Source organism: Lissotriton helveticus, chromosome 2_1 (assembly GCF_964261635.1).
Source record: "Lissotriton helveticus chromosome 2_1, aLisHel1.1, whole genome shotgun sequence".
NCBI classification, from domain to species: Eukaryota; Metazoa; Chordata; class Amphibia; order Caudata; family Salamandridae; genus Lissotriton; species Lissotriton helveticus.
In genome coordinates this window covers 545,988,664-546,014,949 of record NC_136059.1, presented here as the reverse complement: position 1 = coordinate 546,014,949, position 26,286 = coordinate 545,988,664, and the positions used below count along the sequence as shown (strand labels likewise).

General features: G+C 48.1%; 1 protein-coding gene across 1 annotated transcript in view; it reads left to right on the top strand.

Moving 5' to 3' along the window:
* Positions 1 to 26,286, top strand: part of SCAMP1 (secretory carrier membrane protein 1) — a 608,538-nt gene that overhangs the window by 310,014 nt on the left and 272,238 nt on the right. Inside the window, exon 6 of the mRNA XM_078675215.1 lies at positions 18,492 to 18,651. Within this exon, the coding sequence (XP_078531341.1) occupies positions 18,492 to 18,651 (160 nt within the window). The remainder of the gene's footprint in view (positions 1 to 18,491; positions 18,652 to 26,286) is intronic.

Sequence of the window (26,286 nt, the reverse complement as noted above, 5' to 3'; positions counted from 1 at the left end):
TCGGAGTCTCTGGACTATCACGGCATCAAAGATCTTAATCTCCGTGTTAATCAGCGAGATCGGGCGGTAGTCCGCACAGTCCAGGGAGGGCGGCTGCGTCTTTGGCCACGTCAGATTCAGGTGGGAAGATTCCAGCCTCCGCCACGTGATTGAAGAGCTCCACTAAATGGGGAACCAGGACATCTTGGAAAGCCGCGTAATGCTCTTGGGGGTATCCATCAGGTCCAGGTGTTTTACCGGGATGTAATAGTGAAATCGCCCCGTGAATTTCCTCCGGGTTGAAGGGGCGGTCCAGGGCCTTCGCGGCTGCTGTGTATCTGTCTCTTCCAGCAAGTCTGCCAGAGGAGCACCAGGAGGGCGAGCTGCATATAAGGTCGCGTAGTAATCAGCAAAAGTTTGCGCTATGGCTGAGGACGTCACCTGGTGGACTCCGGTGTCCGAGCAGATTTCGGGAATAATGCGGTTGACTTTGGAATAGGACACTAGGTTGTGGCTGAGATTGCCATTTTTTATCACTGTGCTCCGATGGGTTCCCCGTTGCGTCACGCGAGGGCTGCAGGATGGCATTGAAATACCCCCCAAAAACTGTGGAAAGGAGGGGAATATCAGCGTGAGATGTCGAAGGGTGGATGGCATGAGTGCAGGGGGAATGTAAGGGCATAGGAGGTTCATAGGGCACCCCTCAATCGTTCCCGTGATCGCCACATACTGGCCCTGTGCATCAGTCTCGGTTTTAGCCAGGGTAAAGGGAAGTCCCTTCCTGAGAAAAATGGCCACCCCCGGGAACCCCGTGCAAAACCAGAATGCCAGACCCTGTCAAATCCATATCGGGCTAGGAAGTTGCATTGTGAGCCCAGGAGGTGCGTCTCTTGGAGGAACAGGATGTGCGGCGCTTGGCGGTGAGCAGCACGGAGGACGGCCGTGCGTTTGATTCGGTCAAGGAGGCCGTTGACATTACAGGAGAGGATGTGGATAGGCCTATTGAGGCCATCTAGAGGAGTGATATGTGGAGGGGCGGATGCAGGCATGGGGCCGTGTCCAGCCCGTGGGAAGCACCTACCGGGGCCCGAGGCCTAAGGATGAGGGTAAAGGAAGTGGTGATCTGCTTGTCAACTGCATAAACATCTAGGGAATCACGGCTGCCAGTCAGGACAACAAACAGCGGCCCGTAGGCGGCTAAAAATAACAAACTGTTGGGAGACAACGGTCCCCCCCCTTCCCTCGCCCCCAACTCCCCCACCCTACACTTCTGAAGTAGAAGCATCTGTCGCTCCAAAAATCCCAACCACTAACTACCCCACAAAGAGGTGTTCCAATAATCTAAAACGGTTAGCAACAAACAATAAAGAACATGGCTGAGCTGGACCCACTTCCATGTATACGGATGAATGCCAACAGCTGAAAACATGAAGTGGTAAACGTAAGACTAATAGAATGAGTCAGACCCGGGACTCCAATGGAAGGACAAGCCCCGACCAGGCCACCCAGTGGAGCCAGGTTAGCCCCCGCTCATAGGGGCAGTCCCATTTCAGAGAGTCTTGAAGGGTGAATTGTGAGTTACACCGTTTGTAGCGCTGGTCACACCGACTCCTCCTCACCAAAGCCACGGATCATGGGGCTCCCAGACAGGTCCGAGTCCAACATGGCCCTCCGCAGAGTGTCATCTGGCCCGGTAACTCTACCCATATCGATCAGAGAAGGGGTCAAGGTGGGGGAGGTGGCTCTCTGGTTCGGAGCTTGAGTCTGAGAGCGCTGGGACTGCGCCTCCGGTGAATGGGAACTCCCTCCTCGGCGGTTGCCCCTTCTTTGAGATCCGGTTCGACGCCGCTGGGCCTTGGGCGCATCTTGGTTTGGTTGCATCGGTGTTCTTCGGGCAGGGGAGAGGGCCGCACCAGGCAGGAGGGGGCCGTTCCTCCGTGAGCCAGGTCCATGCCGCCTGGGGATTGTGAAAGAAGAATGTCTTTTCTTGGAAGAGCACCTTAAGTCGAGTTGGGAAGAGGAGACCATAGCGGAGACACATAGCCCTGAGTTTTTGTTTAATTTCATCATAGGAACGGCGTTGAGTCTTTACCTCTCTGGAGTAATCGGAAAGATCAGAATTCTGGAGTTCTGGAAGTGTAACGGTCCCAGTTCCCTGGCTGCCCCCAGAATAGCGTCTCTGTCCTGGAAGTTGAAGACTTGGAGGATGATGGGAAGAGCGGGAGCACCGGGCTGGGGTTTGGGAGCGAGAGAACGGTGAGCCTGCTCCACTGCGAACCAAGGGGAGAGTTTCTCCTTGGCGGACGAAGGCCTCTATCAAGGTCTCTGTGCGGCCTTTCTCCACTCCTTCCGGAAAGCCCAGGAGGCGCAGGTTGTTTCTTCGTGCCCTATTTTCGGCGACTTCGACCCTGCGGTGTAGCTCAGAGGTCTTTGTCTGAAGGCGGGCCACCTGGGATTTGAGGGTCCCCACGTCATCCTCCACCGTGGAGATACGGGACTCCGCTTCCGTGATACGCGCCGTGACATTACTGGAGATCTTGACGAATGAGGGCAACGTCCACCGTCACCTCTCCGATCCTGCTCTCCACCGAGACCTGTGACGTGCACAGCGGCGCGGCCTGGTCAGCAGTCCCCTTCCGATTCTCCCCCAGCCGAGGTGCAGTTCATGGGTGCCGCCGTGCACCGTGTCGTTTTAAGGGCTGACTCAGCAACCTCCCGCGGCCGCCACCACCTCGGGGGGGTCAAGGGCGCCTCTGGACCGCTCCCCGCTCTCCTCGGATCCAGCAGGCACAGGGCGGAGCCAGCACCACAACCCCGGGCTCCGCAGCCGGGCAGCCAGCCGTCGGTCCAATCCTTCGCGGCCAGGTGAGTCGCAGGCATACAATGCGGGTAAAGAGCGCGCCGAACCGTCCGGGCCGAGGTTTCAGGCCCAAGGGAGGGACGGCGAGGGGGCCGCCATCTTGAGCGCTCAGGGCCTCACTGAGGAGGGGACCAGCGAGGGCAGCAGGGTCACTGGGCAGCCCTCAAAGAGTCGGGCGATGCAGGCGGGATGAGGAAGCCGCAGCCGGTGACATGGAGCTCCGATGGCAGCTGAAAGCGGGCGGATGCGAGGCAGATGACGAAGGGGGTCTGGAGCACTCTTAGAGTGCGACCGCCATCTTGACGCCTCAAGCCACGCCCCCCTGCTCCTATGGTTACACCCACTTTTTGCTGTGATTCTCTGGTTTTTCGAATTTAGTGTGGCTGTGGACCTGCTAATTAGGCCGACAGCCCAGCTGTTCTCTCTCGAAATTGATACCAGATTGGTTACTGGGTCACCCTTGTGAGCCCCTGTATAGTGTACCATAGGTACCCAGGGCATAGGTGCACCCTAGGCCTACCAGGAGCTGCAGCATGTATTGTGCCACCCCTGGTTTGCCTTCCAAACTGACACCACAGTCTGTTCACACAGCCTGGGTAAGGTGGTGTAATCACCCCTTACTTAGATATAGTATACCTATATCCCTATTTAGACACATATACACCTATAAGTCACTCCTATGGCAGGCCTTGACAATCCTGAAGGCAGAGTACTTGGTTTTATGTGAGAGGGTGCCCTGGCATGAGCTGAGCCCCTCTACAGCTTTCGGAACCATCTCCTTATAGCTGTTCTATGATATAGCCATACCATATACTCTTAAGTGCATTATAATCCTCGCGGTTAATGCTAACTTTGGTTTGGTTTTATCAAAACATGTTGTGTAAGGTGTCAAACACTTTAGAATACCACACTTCTAGAGGGAGAAGACATGTAGTTACTGGTTTACCCGGTTAAAGTTAAACAGAGCCCCAGCATCACAAAATGGATGCTGCTGCCACATACACGAGTCTGCCCTCCTGCTGCTCGACGAAACTCCGGCAGGAGAGGCCTGTACAATAGGTTTCCTGTCCAGGGAGGTGCTGGCACCTCCCCAGACAGGCTTAAGTGTATTGGGGCAGGGAGGGTTGCATTCAGTGCATGCTTTTCAGAAACTGCCTGGGGCACACTAGGTGCTCCATGAATTTCCCAGTTCAAACCGGTTGTGGGGCACTCAGCCCCAGCTCTGGCATGAAACTGGACAAAGGGGAAGGGGTGTAACCACCCCCACCCCAGGTCCACCCATAGGAGTGACCTTAGAGTTAGTCCAACGCCTAAATTTACTATAAGTATAGAATCCCAGTCCCTAGGACTTTAGATTACCCTGGACGAAACTCTGCAACATATATCTTGGACCTTCGACATTCCATATCGACTGGAAGGCAGAAGAAATCTCCCTTGTGGTCACGGAGTGACCACCCTGTTCAAACAGGCACCAAAAGCATCTTTGCCGGTCTGCATTTTCGAGGCTCCCGCCGGACCCCGAAGAATCTGCGACACAGGACACGGACTTCCAGACATCTCTGATCCCGACCTTCGCTCACAGCAAAGCTGAGACCCGTGGCGGACACGAGAGACGTGGGACCGGAACTCCTGGACATCCTGCATTTTGCTACCTGCATCAACTTCCCGAGGTATCCCGAAGTTGTGCATTGGGGGTGCTTGAAGCCCTAGACCGAGCACCTTTTGCACCTAAGCTCAGAGCCCTACACTCCACGAGTGTCCCCTGGGCCCGCTTTGTGCATTTCCACTCAACGCGTCTTCGCGGTTCCTAGTCCTTTGGCTAGTGAGCCCCCAAGAAGACAATCCTTTGTTTCAACTTGTTTTCCTGGTTGCTCCAGGCTTGCTCCAACTTCCCTGCAAAGGAGAAGTTCCACAGACCTTGCTGGTCTGCACTGAAGCCAATCTCAACATCCTGCGTGGGTTGCGTTTGCCAAGGCTTGTTGGGTCCAATCCGGATAAAGATACCGCAGTCAACGAGATCCGTCGATGGACAGCTCGAATCCAGCTCCTGGTCGTCATCGACGCCTCCTGGTCCTTGTGGCTGAAGAGACAAACTTCACCTTTTCACCTGAAATCACCCGACATCTGGTGGCATCTTTCTATTGCCGCCCTGGTCACTGGCTAGTGGCCCAAACTCTGTCTCCTCTGCTTTCAGGTTCTTCACATCTCCGATCCACCCTTGGATCCACCCGGACACTTTTCCTCTGGTCACCTACAGTACTTCTTCGCAGCTCTCCATTGGAATCGACGATGAAACCCGACACGAAAAGACACCTATGCAACCTGCTTCCCTGGGTGAGGTAACTCGAGTACTCCGGTGCTCCCGTGGGTATTGACCCTCCAAGTGTCCTACTCTAAAGGGGTTCCATCGCAGTTCACCTCCTTGTACCCTTTTTCTTTAAAATTGTAACTTGTTTGCCATAGAAAGTCAATGGTAACCCACGACTGTGTTTAGACACTGCACACGTCTCCCGTGGGCCTCCTACATCCTAACCTTTGGTTGTCTTAGTAGGGTTAACTGAATGCCTTTATTGGTTTGAAAAAACATGTAAATCACAAATCGCTTGATTGCATATATTTCAACACGGTTACAACATTCGTATAGTTGAAGGAATCAACAGTAAATCAGACATTTGCTCCTGCATCATCTGTTATTCTTTCTCATCTCCATTTCCTTGGTAGGCGAGGCACATAGTTCCCCTCGGTATATGTTCCATTTGCCCCATTTTTTGTCCCACTTCTTAGGACAGTCTCTGGACTTGAACACCTCTTTTTCTGCTATCATTCATTTGTCTAAGTCCTGTGCCCAACTTTTCGACGATTGTTCCTCTGCCCCCCCCACCCCCCACTTCAATGCAATTGCTCGTTTTACTAGTGTGTATCCCAATGTGGTCATTTGTTGCTCCACCTCCGTAAGGATGTAGCCTCCCATAATTAACAAACCCTAATTGTGGTGTTAAGGCAATCTTTTTACCTAGTCCCCTCTCTGTGTCTTGTAGCTTTTGCCACAGAATTTGTATGCGGGACATTCCCATATAATATGGTGAAAGGTTGCCTCTTGCTGACATCGGCGGTGACACCTCGTAACTCAATTTCCCAAGACCCATGTTTTCACACAGACGGGGTAAAAATCTTAAGGATATGTTGGTCCACACAAGATCTAAAGATCGCACTAATAATGACCCGCAGAAATTAACACCTGTCAGTGGACACCACCCTTGTGGCTCATGTGCGTCCTGTCAGTACACGCAAAAAAGCCGTAACATTACTTTTTCAAACCAGTCCTCTTGGGAGCAACGCTCTTTCACGAATTGTAACAGCCGCAACGTGGTCTATATGATCACCTGCCCTTGCCTGAAAGAATACGTGGGCATGACCACCAGGCCAGTAAAAGTCCGGATGAGTGAACACCGCAGCAATGTGCGCTGTAAGAAAACCACGACTAGAATGGCGACACATTATGTAACTATGGGTCACAGCATCCATGATTTGAAATGGACAGTAATAGAGGCGTACAGCAATGACAAGGACCTCTTATCCAAAGAACAACGCTGGGTGTTTCATCTCGGCACTCATCTGACAGGCCTCAATGACGAAATGCCATGGTCCCAGTTGAGAACCTAATAGAACCCCTATCCATTGTAAAAACTGTCTGTTATTGTTCTCCAAAAAACGTTGATTAAGACCAGAATGTATTATTTTCCACAAGCACTCTTGGTTCTTGATGCATTGGAGAAATACCAAAATGTCCCAGTAACCAATCCATTGCCAGCTGTTTCTTAATAACTTTATAGAGCACTGTCCCTCCCTCCCCCCACACACCCCCCCTTAAACAACAGGGGCCCCTTTTTTACGTTAATTCTTAATTTCAATGTAAGAGTGCCTTCAGGACTCGAACTGTAAACAGTGACTCTACACACGCGCTGCGCGTAAAATCTCCAATGCGCCCACGTGTGTATATTAATAGTAGAAAACAGATTTGAAAACAGTGACCTTTCACACGCGCAGGCGCGTTGGACTCTAGCGAGCACGTGTGTGTCTACTATGATTAGAATACTTTCACCGCGCATGCGCACAAGATAAGAGAAAACCCAGCCCACAGCGGACGATATCTTGGTTCCGCACCGAGCAGAGAATGATTGTACAAAAGTAATTCATCAGCATTACATCCAGTCTTCTGTGTCGGACAAACAGAGACGAATTTCGACAGTTTAGCGGTACTTCAATAACAAACTAGACTGTCAGTAATGGCCGCCGCAGAACAAGGTTTTGAATTCGATCTCTCGGGCTCACCTGTCCCGCGTCAGAGCCATAATTCAATTAACCCCCAATAACTCAATTAACCCCACCACATAAAAGGCGCCCCTCCAGAGCTTCATAGTATCACGGAAGCCACGAACGAAGGAGGAAGCACCGCAGTGCTGGGGGTTAAGTGAGTACGGCACAGCCGAATGGAATAGCGGACTTCAGCTCTACCTCTAATCCAGTGTAGATAGATCTAGATAACATTCTTTTCTTTCATTCCCTTTCTCTCCCTATTTACAGTTTGGATCCTCATTGTACCCTTCGCTCCAGATTTGGCTCATGGGGCACTGACTCCAAACATCCTGAGTATGTATCCCAGCTGAAATGAATGCTTGACCTTATGTGTAGTTCTTGTGATATGTGTTTTAGCTATACTTTTTTGTCCTTTAGCACTTCACTTACAGGGTACTTTCCAGCACAGTCTTGGATACTATGTACCATATTCCATATATGTGTGTTCTTTCCTTTTTTCTCTTACAGGTGACTATTAGTCCTGCGCTCTGGGATCCGCACAATTATAACTGTGTGCTCTTATCTTTTCAGGCTTATTACATCAGCATTACTGATATAGCCAGGAACACGTATATTTATAAATTATATCTATACACATTGATCATTATTAAGTACATACACCCTAATTTTTTGTGGCTAAACATTAGTGAGTGACAGGGGGATCAGTCCCCGGTCCTGACGAAGGGGCTTGAGGCCCCGAAACATGTTGACCCCGCACAGGAGAGTAAGTTCATTAACCCACTTTACCTCTCCACGTCACTTTTTTAACAATACCAGCCAGTGTTTATTAAAAAAAAAAATTCTACCACTAGGCCAGGTATTTTTTAACATCACTTATTTATTTTCACCCCTGACCCTACTGACACTCACTCCCATTCACTCACATAGTACCCTCAAAATAAAAGGTGCTCCAGCGTAGTCGCTTGTCGCAGCACTGCCCCGTCCCGCAGCGGGGCGGGAAGACCCCAATGATGAAGCATGACACCAAGGGCCCTTTTGGTGTGTGAGGGGTATTTTAACACATATTGTGTATTCCATAAACACCTGGTTATACACTAACTCTACGTAAGGTGGACCTTGTTGATTATATGTACTTTCAGGAGAGGAGGACGGGCCCACCTTGGTGTAGTTCAGCACCACCTCTTCACTCCCCCGTTTTGATATTTTTTTCTTTATAGTTTCCTATATGTCACTGATACGGCTTTCTTTGACATAGGTCCTGAGAGCAATCGGTCCTCTAGAGGCGAAGACTCTGGTATATTTGCTAGATCTGAGAGTGCTGCTTTAAGGGCTTGACTGATCTATAGGTAACAGAAGATCTCCCCCAGAGTTAATTCATACTGTTCCCTTAATTCTGTGAATGTTAATATTTTCCCCCTTTTTCACTAGGTGGCCTATTGTTGAGATTCCGATAGTATCCCACCTATCAAAACCTGGTTAGTGACATAGGGATCCTAGTAGTTGTGTGCACCACAATGGGGTGGCTTGAGTCAGTCTGTCCGACCATCTGATGCGTCTATTAACTTGGCGCCAGATCGCAACTGTATTGGCTGTTGTGCCCAAGTACTGATCTTTCCGGACTTTCGAGTAGAGTGCTCCTAGGTAGCCCCCCTTGCCCATTTGATACTTATCCAACAGATATGCTGGGTCCATCGTGAGCGATACAACCAGTGATTCACCACTATTAATTGTGAAGCCCAATAATATAGTCGCATATCGGGGAGTGCGATACCTCCATCGTACCAACCCTTGGTTCATTTATGTAATGCTATAGGGTGTGCTCTTCCATCACATAGAAGAGTTCTAACCTCACTCTCTATGTTCCTAAAATAGGAGTCGGGGACCATATGCAGACATTGAAGGATATATAAAAACCGGGGAAGTGCCAACCTCTTGAAAAGGGCAGCACGACCCAGTAAGGAGAGGGGAAGTGACCTCCAATGTTTAGCAGTCTCTCCAGAGGGACGGCCAAGTTACTGTCGTTAAAGACCTGAGGATCTGGAGTTATATAAATTCCAAGGTATCGAAATCCCACGGTCGCTATTTCCACCTCACATCCTGAAGGGAGTTTTGGAATCGGACCCTGAATCGCAAAACTCACCGATTTTAGTCCAGTTAATTGAAAAGCTTGAATATTTACCAACATTTGTAAAAATATTTAGGATTCTGTGCACCAATTTATGGGGGGTCGCTAGATATAGCAAGATTTCGTCTGCATAAAGAGATATCCTATCTTCCTGTCCTTCTGCCCACTTAAACCTCTAAGCAGTGGATCTCCCCTCACCCAGGAGGCCAGTGGTTCTAGTATTAGTGGGAAAAACAGGGGGGACAGGGGGCAACCCTGTCTGGTGCCTCTCCATAGGTAGAATGTTCTGTACAGGCGATTGTTGACCCTGCCCTGTCCCTTTAGGTCGGAATAGAGCAGCTTAATCCAATTCGTACATTTCGGGCCAAACCATAGGCGCCGGAGCACTTCAAAGAGATAAGGCCATTCTATGGAATCAAATGCCATTTTGGCGTCCAGCGACAATACCACTGCGTCCTCCTCTGAGTTGTTTGCGGCAGAGAACATTATGAAGGCGACTAATATTTAATGCGGTGTTCCGGCCTGACACAAAGCCCAACTGGTCCGCATGGACCAATGAAGGGATCCTTGAGATCAGGCGAGACGCCAGCAGTTTAGTAAGGATTTTCGCTTCCACTTTTATTAGCGAAATCGGCCTGTAGGATCCGCAGTTTTCCGTGGGTTTCCCTGGCTTACAAATAACCACAATGAAAGCCAATATTTGGTCCTCAGACAGGACTCCTTTTTCGTATTTCACGTTATACATTTCTCGCAGGTGGAGTGCGACATGTGAGGCCGTGGTTTTTAGGAATTCAATAGGGACCACATTGGGTCCCATCGCCTTTCCCGACTGTACACTATTTATTGCCAGGCAGATTTCATTATCTGAGAGATCCTCCTCCAGTATATCTCGGTCTTCAGTGGACAGGGTAGGCAATTGAATATCGGCTAGCAATTGACAACTAAATGCCTTTCTGATAAGGTCGGGCCGCCTCATGTTTTACTGGATCCGTGAAGTGGACGAGAATTTAATAGTGGTTTTGTTTATTAGTCTTTTAATTTGAATGGACTTTAATTTTGGTGGTTTGGTGATCCGTTTATGATGAATAGTGCTGTTCAGCTATCTGGGCCTTTTTCATGGCTCTTTTCTTGTAGCTGCTTGTTTTGATTGTCTGTATAATATATATTAAGGAGGAATGCCCTAAATTTTTCATGGTTTAGTGCTTTTGCGTATAGGCGTTACTATTTCAGGCTCAAGTCTGTTGTCCAGGATTTAATCAATCAATCATAGGTTTGTTAAGCGCAGCTACTCACCCGAGTGGGTCTCAAGGGGGGGGATGGGAGGGGGAGATGGGAGAGGGGGGTGGAGCGCAGGTCCAGGATGTTCAAGGAGATCAGTCGAAGAGCCAGGTCTTGAGGTCCTTCGTGAACTTGGAGAGTGGTGGCGTTTGTCGGAGGTGGAGAAGTAGGGTGTTCAAAGCCTTGCCTGCAAGGAAGGAAAAGAAGCAACCACCTGGTCGGGTTTTCTTTCCTTTTTTGTAATTTAAAACAACCTCTTTTTATATTTGAATAACATGTTACAGCAGCTTAATTGACAGTTACTATTAAGGCTCCCTGTTTTCCATTTTTACGGATTCTTACATATAAATATGTCGCACTTATTTTTAGAAGTGGATAAATACAGACAATGTGCTCCTTTTTAAGTGACTCTCCATGCTGTCCCTCATTAATTATAGGCCAGCAGGTGAGCAGATGGACAGCATGGGAAATTTGAAAATAAAAAACAGGGTGAAATGTATTTAAATAATGGCATATGTCAACATACATTCATGGTATAATGCTAGGATTTACTAGTGGATGTATTATGTAATATTTGGCTGCTTAAATAGCTAAAACACAACAGACATCAATGTATGAGTGCGCATCTATCAGTTGAATAAATATGGAAATGTACAGTTTTTCAACTTCATTTATAAGCAAAACACAAAATAAATACAGATAAAATGGGCAAAAAATAAATACCATAAAACCGGGAGACCTAGTTATTATTCATGACAATCAAGACGATAGCAGACAATCCCAGAATCTATAACTTATATTGTAACTTAGTTATTGCCTAGGCATTCTCATCTATTATGTCCTCAAGCCCACCGTGTTGATTCCAATGTGTGAGTGGAGGGCTGAATATATTTCCTTCGTGTTCCTTCCATCTACCACACACTTTGTTCCATTTCAGAGGGCATCCCCTTTGTTCGAAGACCGCTTTCTCTGCCAACATGCACCAGTCCATATCTTTCCGCCACTCCTCCAGCATCAAAGGACCTAAAGCTCCCCATTTTGAAGCAATGTTCCATTTTGCACTTGTCATCCCCAATGTCACCCAAACCTGCTCCATGCGGGTGGCTTCTGTCGCCTCCCACACATTTAGTAGGCACATTCTGGACTGTAAAGCGAGATTTTTCTCGCAAACTTGCCGTAACTCCGACACTACCCCTTTCCAATAGTGTTGGATTACTGGGCATTCCCATAGCATATGGTAAAACGTGTCTACTTGGGTGCATGAACGGTTGCAAAAAGCATTCTCCCTATTTTCTATTTTGACCAGTGTTTCACATGAATAGCATATTCTATGGAGTATTTTAAGCCGTATCAGCCTGAGGTGTGCTGTGATGGCAACTTCTCGGGGGGGGAAGAAAGCGCTTCTTGCTGTTCCCCATTGTCTAGATTTCCTATGTCTGCTTGCCACTGAGAGAGGAGTCATGTGAGAGGATCTGGCAGATTGTTGATTATTTTTGATAAGTCCTGGAGATGGCTTTGCACGTCATGTAGTCTGTCAGTAATCTATCTTCCAGAGGGGAGGCCTCTGGGAGTTCTTGATCGGTTGGAATAGCTGCATTCAAGGCATGGTGTATTTGTTAATATCTATATGCTTCTGATGCAGACATTTCATATTCCCTTTGCAGCTCCATGAATTTGAGCATTTGTCCCCAGACCCATAGGTCTCCCACCCTAGAAATGCCTATGGTGTCCCAGTTGTGAAATCCCACATGAACTAAGTTTTCCCAGCATTTCGACCTCCCAAAGGGGGGGGTAGCCTGCGTCATTTTATTGTGCCACCCCAGTTTTTGGTCACTTGATGCCAGAGAAGAATTGTTTGCGCTGTTGGGCCTGTCAGGTGTTGGTGGTGTGGATTTGTGTACAGGGTGGCATTATAGCCCCAGGGCCCATAATCCATCGATCTATCATGCACGATGGTTCATCATGGGGCCAGTGCACCCATTGGTTTATAACCGCTGGTTGGGCCTCCCAGTAATATGATTGGATATCGGGTAGCGCGATTTCCCCCATTGTACCATCCCCTGGCCAGTTTGTTCGCCACGATACGGGGGGGTTCCTGTCCCACAGTAGTGTCCGGATTTACCCTTCTATTGTATTAAAATAGTTATTGGGGATTTTGTATGGCGAGTTTTGTAGGATGTAGAGGAATCTGGGAAGCTCCATCATTTTAAAGAGAGCGGCCCGGCACAGTAGGGACAGGGGTAGCGACCGCCAACGTTGCACGTCATTATGTAGGCGTGCGAGGGGACCCATTAGGTTATGTGTGAAAAAGAGATTGGGATTGGCTTTTACGTATATATCCCAAGTATCGGAAACCCTTGGTCACTATTGTTATCTTGCAACTTGGAGGCAATCTTTGGGTGGGACCGTACAGAAAGTACACTACTAGTTTTGACCAGTTAATGGAGTATCCTGAATATCTCCCAAAGGTGGTGCATATGTTGAGTATCCTGATAATGGAGGCCAGAGGCGATCCCATATATATGAGAATATCATCCGCGGACTGGAATATTTTGTCTTCCCACCCCTCTGTCCATTTTAATCCGTGAACCATTGGGGCCCAGCACATCCAGGTTGCCAAGGACTCTAGGACTATGGTGAATAGTATAGGTGACCGGGGGCATCCCTGCCTCATTCCCCGCATGAGAGAAAAAGTCTGGGAGGTGTGTCCGTTTACCACAACTTGCGCTAGCGGGTCAGTGTACAGCAAGCGGTCCTATGCCAGAAAATTAGGCCCACACCCTATATGTTCAAGCACCCCAAACATATATGGTCTTTCGATTGTATCAAAGGCCATACGGGCATCCAAAGACAGTATGGTCGTGATTTCTTTGATCTTGTCCCTGCGATCCAGCACACTATGCAAGCGACACAGGTTAAGAGCTTTGTTTCGTCCCGGCATGAACCCTGATTGATCAGGGTGCACTAGTTTGGTGACAACCTGTAACAATCACGTTGCCAATATTTTAGCCCAGATTGTGACCTCCGCATTGAGTAGCGAAATAGGTCGGTAGGAGCCCCGATTCACAGATGGCTTCCCCGTTTTATGTATCACTACAATAGAGACTAATCTTTGGTCTCTGGGCAAACTGCCCCACTGCTTACTATGGAGATACATTTGTTGTAAGTGTTGGGTAACCTTAGTAGCTACGAGTTTATAGAATTCGATTGGTAGGCCGTTGGGCCCCATCGCCTTCGCATGTTGTATAGTATGGATTGCAGTCATGATTTCATGGTCTGTAGGCTCAGCCTCGAGAGCTTGCTGTTTCTCCAAGGAGAGTTTGAGCATACGGAGATCTCCCAGGAATTCCCTTGAGTCATCGGCTGTGGCCGATGCCGTAGGAGAATACAACGCAGAGAAATAGCCCGCAAAGGCGTCTGCTATCTCTTGGGGCACCCTCAATGTCTTGTCATCTACATTGAATGCTGTCCCCAATAGTTCGCCCTTTCTCGCTGGTCAAGCCACAAAAGCAATTTGCCCGCCTTATCCCCATATTCATATATTTTGTCGCTAGAGATATTGCCCTGGCTGTATCACTGAGCAGAATTCTATATTCTTGCAGTTTAACATCAAGTGTGTGTGCGAGCTTTTCGTCAGGGGTGAGTATATGCCATTGCTCAAGGGCAAGCAGGTCTCTCTCCAACGTTTCAAGCTGCTTTGTCTTTTCTTTTTTTTTTGCCTGCCGTTAGGCAAAGCGCATACCCCTTCACTACCGTTTTGAAGGCCTCCCAGAGTACGAGTGGCGAATCCACTGAGCCAATGTTTTTGCTAAAGTAGTCCTTGGTGGATTTGAGGAGACCGGCCCTAATACTCTGGACTATTGGGTACCATGGGTTGAGTGAGATAGTTTTACGAGCGGTAAGTAATCCTAGCTTTAATTGTGTCCAGATTGGGGAGTGGTCTGAAATGCCTTGTGCCAAATGTCGCACCTCTGTGAAGTTGTGTAGTTGATCACCTGGTGTGATATGATTTATTTGGGGAAAAAACGTTGTGAGCCCCTGAGCGAAATGTGTATTGGAGTGTAAGAGGGTGTAGCCTGCGCCATATATCTACCAGTCCAAAAACGACCATGAATTCTGCCAAGTGTGTTCTGGACAGTGGAAAGCCTCGAGGTGGGGTGACGGTCTATTTGATCACAGAGCGTCATATTGAGGTCCCCTCCTATTATCAGGTCGCCCTCGGGTAAGGTTAGTACCATTGTACTCAAGTCTGCGAGTGCCAGCCTGTATAGTGCCGGGGGAACCTAGACCCCCAAGATATTGATGTCCCTTCCCTCCCAGCTGTCAGTCATGACCACGAAGCGGCCCTGCTTGTCTGTGTGGGTGTTGTTCACAATGAAGGGGATGTTCTTGCGTAGGAGTATATCTGTCCCTCTGGACCCCGACGTAAAGCCAGAGTGAAAAAATAGTCTGTATCCCCAGTGATCTAGTGCCTTACAAGTATTGCCGACCAGTTGCGTCTCCTGGAGAAGAACGATATCCGGTAGGCATCTCTTGATATACTGTAGCACAATACCCCTTTTTATCTTATATCCCAGTCCATTGAGATTCCAGGAGATCAGTTTAAGTGATGTTGCCATTGTGCCATCTGGAGTGTAGTGATCTGCTTCGGCCTAGGTGCACCAGGGAAGGACATGGTCCATCGTTTTGGAGATGCCTAGGTTTCTTCTTTGGGAAGCGTGTGGGTTCTGTAGGCCTCTGACGGCGATAGCTGTTCAGTAAGATTGTGGTTTGACTTCATTGTCTTCAGGGTGTCTTCGGTAGTGGGAGTGGTCCAGCTGTCAAGTGTTTGCTGCGTGGTGCTCAGAGTGGGAGCAGTGGGTTCCCTGTGTTGGTTTTCATTGTTGAAGTTGTCGTAGATGGTCTTGATTTTGTGGTGGAAGTAGGAGCTGAGCTTGTTGTAGAGGTCCTGGGAGGGGGGTGGGGTTGTCTGTAGTCTCACTGTTGGGTTGGGCGAACTCTTTGATGATGCTGAAAAGTTCCTTTCTGTTTTGTGCGTGGGTGGAGATTCTGTCCTGGAGTGCTTTCTTCCTTGTGTTTCTGATGAGCTTGTGGTGAGCGGGGGTGGCTGCTTTGAAGTTGTCATGGGCTACTGTTGTTGTGGAGTTCCTCCAAATCTTTTCGAGGCGTCTGCAGGTTTGTCTGGCTTCTCCAATTTCTGTGGCGAACTCGCTAGCTCTCTTGGCGTGTGTGTTGGTGGTTTTCTTGAGGGGGGCGAGGGTGTTTGTGAAGTCGGTCATCCATTTGTGCAGGGTTCGAGCTGCGGCGTTTGGGTCGTTGTCCGTGGTGGTTGGAGTGGAGCCGCAGAGGGAGGCAGTGAGCTGGTTGTCGAGTGTCTTGTTCCAGTTTATCCATGGGAACTGGTGTGGAGGTTTGCGGGTAATGATTGTTTTGAAGGTGAAGTGGATGCAACAATGGTCTGTCCATGGGAGTTCAGAGGTGTGGCTGAAAGTGATGGAGTTTCCTGCTGTGAAGATTGGGTCGTGGATATGTCCTGATAAGTGTGTGTTTTCTAGTATGATCTGTTTGAGTCCGATGTTAAGGAGGTTGTCCGGGAGGGAGGTGGAGTTGTGCTCTTGGAGGTTCTCGAGGTGGAAGTTGAGGTCTCCCAGCAAGGTGTAGTCAGTGGATGTGATGGCTTGTGGGGTGATGATGTTGGTGATGGTATCGGAGAAAGGTACGCGGGGTCTGTAGATAAGGGTGCCCCGGAGGGTGGTGGTCGGGTTGGTTTGTATCTTGAAGTGTAGGTGCTACATCAGGTTTGTGGACTCGTAGGTGTGGGTGCTCAGTCGGAGGTAGGATTTGTGGGCGATGGCAATGCCTCCTCCGGGCAGTGTTTCCTGGTGAACTTGTATCCTTCGGGGATGGCTGGTCCCAATGCGTGGCGTTCATCCAGGTTTCTGTGATAAAGGCCACGTCGGGGCTGGTGTTGCAGGGGAGGTCCCAGATTTCTGTGGCGTGTCTGTGGAGGGAGTGGATGTTGAGGAGGATGTATTGCAGGGCTTTGGGTGCGGTGGTGTTGTGACGGGAAGGTTGTGGTGGGTCCTGGGTTTCTGCAATGGTCGGCGACGGTCTCGGTTCTGCTTCTCTTTTGTAACATGTTTACTTTCTTTTTTTTGTGATTATCAGTTTGTGATTACGGTGATACATCCAGATTATAAATTCGGTAGCTGGTAATAGGGGAAAAACGGGGAAAATTGTTGTCTCCACACTGATTTATGCATGGAGTTTTACCTGACAAAATGTGAAGGAGGATATTCAGATTTGGAGGTTTCGTCATGTACTTTGAATCCCGATTTGGCTGTAAATCTGTTTATAGCCGAATTTAGATTACTGTATTACATATAACACAGGCCATGGAGTGTGACTTGTCACGATTGGGTAGGAAATTTGCACATGGTACTGACCTGTTGTCATCCATATCTCTTTGAATCATATGGATCTAAAGAATACTACCTGAATGTAGAGCCAGGCATGCTTTTAATAAACCTAATCTTTGATTTATGCTTTTCTTCATGAGAAATATATTTACATGATATCGTAATAAACCCATGACTAATATAAGCATCCTGATCCACCGATGTTCTGTATTTTTACCCTCTGCGAACTCTGGCATTGATATCAATACCTCAAAGGACTGAAGGCAACAGATACAGTACATGGATAATATCCTGATAAGGAAATTGTATTGTTTGACTATTCGCTCCCCTCAATCCTGTATCTATCTAAAGCATAGTTTAGTTACAGTGTTATGGCAAAATGATCAGCTCATTGATCCTGAGATGACTGGAAGAATACTTCTTTCCAAGTGCTATTGAGAAAAATATCTTACCTGTATAACAGTGACCTAATACAGTTGGCCATCTTCTTTCATAAGGCCGTTCCGTTTAGTACAAGATGTTTTATGGATTCAGTCCCTTGTCCACAAAAACGACAACCTTCATCTCCAGCAGCCAAGTTTTATATAAGAGGCTATAACTTCTAGGAATGGAAATGCTCCCAATCTACATAGAGTGTAGAAGCATCTTGCTTTATGGGGTAGATTCTCACCCAAATAGATGTCGACTAGTGTCTGCTAGAATTCCTACATAATATTTCTTAGACTGTTTATTAGCTAATGGCAAAGATCAGCTCTTGAACAATGCTGTGAAATCCAGCGAGGTAATGTTTACATTTACATTTTTAGTTAATTTCTTTGATCGTTTCAGATACCCTTCATCCGTGAGAACCTTTTGCAGTTCTTTTCTTAGATTAAACAATGCCTTGGGCTTTGTCCCTGCATCCTGGTATTGGCAGGCCACAAGCTGACTTGAGCAACTGTTCCAGCCCTTCCGCTTCATTAGGTATCTGAAGGCTTAGTTTGTGCTTCCATGTGCGTCCCTCCTACCTGGTTGTATTTCACTAACCAGTGGACGCATCATACGATATTGCTTGAGAGGCTATGGCCCTGTATGGCTTTCTAAAGGAGCAAAGTGGTAACCATAGTTCTTATTTAAACTTATTAAGCATTGTGCCACATGAATTAATTTGTGCTTTCTTTCTCCTAGTGTGAGTAATAGGTCTTCTTATTGAAACCATCTACACTTGTTCCTTCCTTGACTGAAATACATCATTTTGGCTTTGACCTTTTTCATTGAACAGTTGTTAAATGCTGTGTGCTAGCACAACCGATAAGCTCCTCTCTCCGACTCCACCAGGTTCATGTTTGTTAACAGCATGTTGTTTGAAAAATACAGAGGACGAATGTGCTCAACTCACACTTGGGGAGAAATATCCCATTGTCATGCACTGATGAATTTTGATTGAACTTTTATATGATGAAGAAAACATATTTGTCCTTATACTTGCTTCTTTTTTATATGTATTAAAATGTGGTTTCTTTTTATTCCTTAGTCCATGCAGTCACACTGTTTGTAAATGTATTTGGCTGCCTGGCCTGGTTCTGTGTGGATCCTGCACGAGGAGTGGATTTTGGATTGGCCATCCTGTGGTTCATGCTTTTAACCCCATGTTCATTTGTCTGCTGGTATAGACCGCTATATGGAGCTTTCAGGTAAATGTTCTTGTCCTACTTGCAGCACCTTCATGTCCAATGTTTGTTCATCCTCTTTAACTCCCTTCTTTCTTTTTTTAACAGGATTCTCTATCTTGCTATTATGTGATTGTTCTAACATGTAAATGTCATTTAGCATTAGGTTACAACCCAGATTAAAACCTGGAGTCCATTGTATTGCTTTGTAATTGTTAATACTGAAAATCATGATTAGAAAGTATGTTGAAAGCAAAACTGCCACAGTAGAGGGTGGGTTACGTTCATGAGAATGCTGGTACATAAACATTGGTGCAACTAAAAATATCTAGATTTACATTTTGTGTACAAAATTAGATCTACGTACAGGCATAGTTGGACACGGTGCATGCTAACTCACAAACACAATCCACCAAACACTCTTTTCACACGTGCACAAAGAACCCATCTATCCATACATATTTGAATTTGTAGTTAAGTATTTATGCTAATTTTCAGTAGAAAAAGTATATTGAACTAGGAAAGCCATATATCTAGTATGTAAACCACCACTATGCGCCATCTCCCACATGATACTTTGAATAAGTTTAAAGTGTCTGATAAAACTTGGACATTTTTATTTGCACTGCTGTATATGCTGTTTTACCAATCGAGAGGTACTCAAAAATGTATGTTTGTAGCATGTTTTGGTGTACCTGCACATGCTGTTCATACTCCTGCCATATTGTGCTGGGCCTGGACATTACAGGTTGTTTTTCTTAGAAGAAGTTTCAAGTCAGCATGAGTGGAGTGACTCCCTCGCTTGGGCTTCCCCCTTTTTTCCCCACCATCTGGTTCAGACGGGAGAAGCCATGGTTTGAATACCATCACGTTTCTGCGTGTGAGCCTCGAGCCCTGTATTGTATCATCTGTCTCAGAAAAAAATAACACCTCAAAATCATATTTTGACGTCTTCAATTAGATAACTTCATACAACCAAGTTGATCATATTGAGGACTTGGCCTTGAGGAGCGTGGGCAGATGGAGTGGACTTTCTTTTCGGCCCACACTATAACATATATAATATATCCTTGGTTGGATCCGCATGAGGGGTCCTGTCTTGCTCCAAATCACCTGGAGTCTGATAGTGCCTTTTGGCAAGCTTGTAGGTGTAAAAAGACTCGGAACAAATACAGGAGTAAGACACAGGGTTTATTCGAGAATGCAGAGTCAGGAAAGGTCAGAAACATAAGGCATTTTCAGAGAAACAGACCCTCTCGATGTTTCGCGTGAAATCTGATGCCATTTGTTGTCTGGAGGTGCATGTTGCAGCATCTCTATGTGATTGTCACCATATTTGTGCCTGTGATCCAACCACAAAGAAAAATCACCTAGTCCAGAGGTACTCTCATTAGAGGCCTCTGATGATAACAGGAACATTTTGAACTGAAGAAGTCAGCACCTCCTACACAGGAGGCGCTAAGGGCCGTGTGTACTGACCCCAGTTTTGGGGATAAAATACTTGAAAATATGTCGCTGAGGCACACTACTCCAAAAGTCTGGCATCCATCCCAGATAGAGCCAAGAGAAGGCTTAAAGATCCCCTGCTCCCTTTGGGCCCTATCTTATAGAGACATTCAGCCGCAGATTCCTTACCTTTGAATTTCCTAGGCATCCGACTCGATTCGTAAGATTTTTATTCAAGCAATACCCCTACCCGCTGGAAGGTGGCACCGGTCGGCTCCGCGTGACCTCATAGTCTGCGGTGTTATGACATTCTCATCGCCTATATTGGCATCAACTTGAAGAGCTGATGTTCGTTCTTTTCTTTTCGCGTCAGCCAGTGCAGACCTATGAAGAGAGCTACCCTGTCACTTTTGACAGTTTTTTTAACCATTTTGTTGTCTGCTTTTTGGTGTGTAGGCATTTCTATCATGTCTAAGAATAATTCTGGTTTCAAACCTGTTTCATGTTGTTCATGGACACAGTCGAATGGAAGGTCCGGGCACCGCTCCAGGAGTTCTACATCTTCGTCCACCTACTCGAGGTCATCGAGTCGGTCAGGTAAAAAGCACAAAAAACATAAGAAGTCGAAGCGTGCTTCGACTTCTCCCCGTCCACCGGTCCATGCAACAGAGGAGACTCCGTGTTCTAGGCCTCTTTCTTCTGGATATGCACCGGGGTCAGCTGCAAGCTTCCCCTCCTTTCCAGTAGCCAGAGCAACCCCTGCCCAGCTTAAAGAATTGTATGATGCCATGAGCCTCAGATTTGGGCAGACTGACCCTACTGGCTTGTCTTCGGGCCCCGGAGGCTCAGAGGGGGCTCCATTGGGTTATGCGCCTGCGGCTCCGGCACCAAGTGCCCTCCCCCTCATGTATCAGGTGATGGACCCGACTGACGCCGGTCGTGCCATTGCAACCTTGCTGTACTTTACACCGCTGGCGCCCCCTGGCAATGCCAGCCCCATTCGAATTCCCTATGACTCAGAGCAGAACCTGCGCCATCAGAACCCTTCGGTCCTAGGTCATTTCCTCAGCCTTATTCTGAAGGGCTAGCAATGGATGAAAATTGGGAAGGGTTTCTGGATCCCTCACAAGACCAGCCTTACCAAGAAATGGACTGGTATGAGGAATTGGGTGAGGTCAGCGGACTGGATACCTCTCCTGGAAGGAGCTTCATATGCTATTGTGGTGCAAAGGGCAGCTAAGGTCCTGGCTCTTCGCTCCCTTCTGAGGGAACTGCAATGGTGCCTGACCGACCATGATTGGGTCAGAGTCAGACCCTCTCCCTTCCCCTACCAGATCACACAGTAGTGACAAATGGGTCTGTCCTAGGATGGGGCGGCCATCTGGGAGAGGTGGAACTCTGGTCTCCGGTGGAATCAAGACTCCACATCAACTTACTGGAGCTCCGAACGATTTTTTGGCATTGAAAGCCTTTCTTCCTTCAAAAAGGGAAAGCTGGTTCAAGTGTTCACTGACAACATCACCGCCATGTGGTACTGCAACAACCCGGGCGGGTGGGGTCGCAGACGTTTTTTTAGAGAGGCCCTGCATCTCTGGACATGACTGGAACAGCAGGGTGTATCCCTGGTGGTTCAACACCTGGCAGGTTCTCTGAATGCTAGGGCAGACTAACTGCAGTCAACGCCTAACGCATCACGAATGGCGTCTTCATCCGGAGGTGGTGCAAGGTCTCTTTCAAGAATGGGGAGAGCCTTGGTTAAATCTGTTCCGCTGAGAACATGCAACGTCGGCATTTATGCACACTGGAATTTCCAAGGCGGCTCTTGCTCCGAGATGCTTTTCGTCTTGAGTGGAGCTCAGTCCTTCTAAATGCCTTTTTGCTCATACCTCTTCTGTCCAGAGTGCTCAAGAACATCAGTAGCGAGCGGGCCCAAGTCAACCTTGTGGCTCTGGACTGGGCAAGGAGAGTCTGGTTTTCCGATCTTCTCCAATTGATCTATTATCCGATCAGGTTGCCCCTTCTGGAGGATCTTCTGTGACAGCATCAGGGGAGGGTCCTCCACCCGAACCTGTCAAATCTACGCCTTCTTGTGTGGATATTGAGCGGTGGCAGTTAATAGCACCTTCCTCCCGAAGTTTGCAATGTTATTTTGGCAGCCTTGCGGCCCTCCTCGAACACCTTGAATGCCTGCTAGTGGAACAAATTTGTAAAATATTGAACATAAAGGCCTACTGATCCTCTTTCTGCCTCCCTCTCTCAAGTTTTGCTTTTTATTTTGACCTTTGCCCAGGAAGGGCTCTGCACTGGGCCCTATCTGCCTTCCTGAGGGTGCCAGACCAACCTTCATTATTTAGGGTTTTAGCAGTTTTTTATTGTTTAAAGAGAGTGTACAGGTCTTTAGTCTACATCCATTGGCCGGCGAAGAAAGAGGCTGGGAAGGGCAAAATGGGGAAGAACATTACATTTTAACTAAAAATGTCAAAATTTCAATGAACAATACATGCCATTCCTGTGTGAGTAAAGAGTGACTGAACTGTCCCTGAACCCACTATGTGGCGGTTGAGGTGTCTGGTTGTGCACTTGCCGTGAGGCACAGAATGCGCAAATAAATGGGGCAGATGAGTTCCCGGAAGGTGTTGGATACGTATTTTAGGCAGGGGACCCATGTCTTCGGATTGGCTTGCTATTGCTGTTAGCCTCTCCATACCCAATAGGTCCCAGTGTCCATTCTAGGTGTGCGAGAGTGGTGTCGGTTCCCCATTTTGATAAACAGACTTGCTTGGCTGCGCATAGGGCCAGTGTGATAGCCCTCCCTTTGGGGGAACGTAGTGGGTATGCGTGTACGTTAGGAAGCCCTAGCAAGAGCTGGGGAAGCAGGGTAGCTCTGTAGAACATTTGATCATCTGCGAGCACCTGTGACCAATAACGGTGTAGTTTGGGGCAGTGCCACAACAGGTGTGATAGTATACCAAATGGCCACCTTGACGCCAGTACTTATCGCCTGCCCCCGTCTTCTACTTAGTCAATTGGTGGGTGTATAGTACCAGTAGTGCACTAGCTTAAGGAGTGTCTCCCTTCCGGCCGCGCTGCATGCCGGTGTGCAGGCCCTAAGCAGAATGTCCGTCCATTCCTTATCTCTTCATTTTTGTTCATGTTCCGCCTCCCACCTTGTCCAGGCTGGTGAAAGTAGAGAGTTTGTAGAACTGTTTAAATAAGTGTAAATGTCTGACATCAGGCGTCGGTCGTCCTTCCGAGACAGAAGCCATCACTTGAATGGTGTAAGGGCACTTCCCGCATGAGATTGCACCGTTGGCTTGTTCACCCAGTGGCGAACTGCTTTGTACCGCCACCACTCAGAGTCTGGGAGTCCGAAGTCCAGCATTCCCTGTTCATCAAAAAGATCCCTGATGCGTTTTTCAATTGGCCTCTTGCCACTGGGAGTATCCTGATTTATGCGTTGCTGTTGCGAAAGTCTGTATTTCCTATGCTTGGTGTAAGAGGAGAGGGGATCGGGCTGGAGAGACCTTTACTTACTCTGTCCCAGGTCCCAACTGTGGCCCTGACCACTGGAGAGATGTACACTCCCGGGGGACGATTCCTACGCGGGAGCCAGGGTATCTTTCAAATATGGATGCCGACTGCCGCCTGATCCAAAAGCCCCAGTGTTTCTCTGTGAGGGGCCTTTGCCATTCCACTAAGAATTCAATTATGCTGTTAGATAGAAACACGCTAGGTGGGATCTACCTAACCCACACTTAGCTTCTGTAAATATGCACGCTGCTGGCTTTCTTGCTGCCCCAGATAAAGGACTCTAGTATGCATTGTAGTGTCTTCATCGCGGAGGGGTAGGCTGTAGCGGGACCGCCTGCATTAGATATAGGCTCCTATTCATCCCGACCAGGAGATGGGTCCCCAGTGCCAGGATTGGATAAGTGCGTGCACGGTAGACACTAGTGAGGAGTAATTGTGCACCAACAGTGGGGAGCAGATGGACAACTAAATATGAGATTCCCTGTGTGGCCTATGTAAAGGGGAACATTTTAGCGTGAACCCCAATGCCTCCCCGAATGCTGCCAGCTCTTCCAGCCATGGGGGCAGCGACTGACATAGTCTAGTAACAGCAAGCAGCACATTGACTGCATAGAGTGTTATCTTGTGCGGTTGTCCACCCATACATACCTCTTCAATAAGTGGGTGCCCGCGAATACGCTCCCCAGCTCCTCAATGTAGAGCGCAAACAGAAATGGCGAAAGAGGGCACCCCTGTTGCGTGCTCATTGATATTGGAAACGTTGGAGTGCGTGTGCCATTGAAAACGGGGCCCCAGACTTACGGCCTCCAGCACCAACCGTAGGAAAGGTCAGTGCACCCATTCTAATGCTTTCTCAGCATCTATTGATAAAAGCAGCATGGGTGTCTGCGAATGGTTGGTTTTGTTGATTAGATGAAATAATCGCTTTGTGTTAGCCCTGCATCTGCGCCCCGTAGTGAAGCCTGATGGATCTGGAGCCACCTGGCTGGGCATGTACCTTCTTAACCTGTTGGCGAGGATCCTGGTAAATATTTAAGCGTCCAGGTTGAGCAGAGATATGAGTCGGTAAGAACCGCTTTGCTGCGGATCCTTCCCAGGTTTTGATAGAATAGTTATGATGGCCGTTTTCATAGTATCCCTGAGGGTACCCGTGGAGCTGAAGGAGTTGTATAGCCTGGCCAGAATGGGGGACAACTGCTTTGCAAACGTTTTATAAAAAGCAGCCGTATAACCATTCTGCCCAGGTGTCTTAGCCACTTGAAGCCTCCTTATTGTCCCGAGGACTACCTGCACGGTTATATCTGAATCTAAAGGCACAGCTACAGGTTCTGTCAATTTCGTTAGGGGGGCCTGCTACTTATACAAGGTGCAGTGCGCTGGTTGTAGAAGCTCTGCTTTGTATAGCTGAGCATAAAAGCGACCAAATTCCATGGCAATCTCGGTCTCTTGTCAAGGGGTATTGGTTTTGATCTACTAGGACTTGTACGCGGCGCACTTATGTCTGAGTGCGTAGCCTGTGTGCAAAATGCCTGCCTGCTTTATTTCCTCTGGCGTAGTTGCTCTGTTTCATGCGGAGTAGTACGTATTCTGTGGCATCCATATCTAGGGCCTTGCGGTGTTTCCTGGCAACAGTTCGATGGCGTTGCACCTCGTGGGACCCCGTGTGCTTGTGCACCAACCTCCATGCCCCTCACCACCCCTCTAAATCTGCTCGCTTAGCCCTACGCTCCCTGTTGAGCCGCATCGCTATAGCTATAGAAGTTCCACTGCATTAAGAGAGTCCCACAGTGTGATTGGGATGTCTGGTGTGTCATTGGTGGCGAGGTAGTCTGAGATAGTTCCCTGAACTTCTTTAATGGTGGGGTTATAGGAAAGCAATTTAGGGTTAAGACTCCACATTCTGGAGTGCAGTGTGAGCAAGACAGGGGAGTGATCTGAAATGGAGGCGACCTGAATGTCCGTCTGTGTCACTATCGAGAGTAGGGAGGAAGAGACTAAAAAGAAGTGGATTCTGGCATATGACTGGTGTGCGGCTGAGAAGTGTGAGTATTTTCTTGTGGAAGGGTGTAGCGTCCTCCATACATTGACCAGCCCCATGTCCGTAAGCCACTTGATTCTCTGTGGGGTAAGTGCTCCCGCCGAGCCGACCCTTTGCAAGGTCCGGTCCAGTGCTGCATCTCGCACTATTTTAAAGTCCCCCCCCTATCAGAATATTGATGTCTGGTATGTTGAGGATCGTCCCAACCGTCTGGCGGAAAAAAGGTTCCAGGTGGTCATTAGGTGCATAAACGCATGTAACTGTGAAAGTGTATTGGTGGAAAGAGATCCGCACAGATAGCATGTGGCCTGTGACTTCAGGCTGCATGTGAAGAGCCTGGCCTTGAAAGTGTGCAACTAGCAGAATGACTACCCTCGCCCTCTTACTGGGACCAGCTGACCAGTATTGGTGGTGAAAGCACTTTGACCGCATTCAGTTCCTATCTTTTTTTAGGAGGTGGGCCTCCTGTAATAGGCATATGTCGCATTGTGTTGCCGTCAGTTGAGTCAGGAGCGATATCCTTTTTGCTGGCGAATTTAGGCCCCTCATGCTAAGGCTAACTACACGCACGGTTGTCAAGGTAGTGTGCTGAAGGCGGTAATGGTCTGACGGTAGGCCGGAAGAGGCCCTCCTGCTTCGGAAGT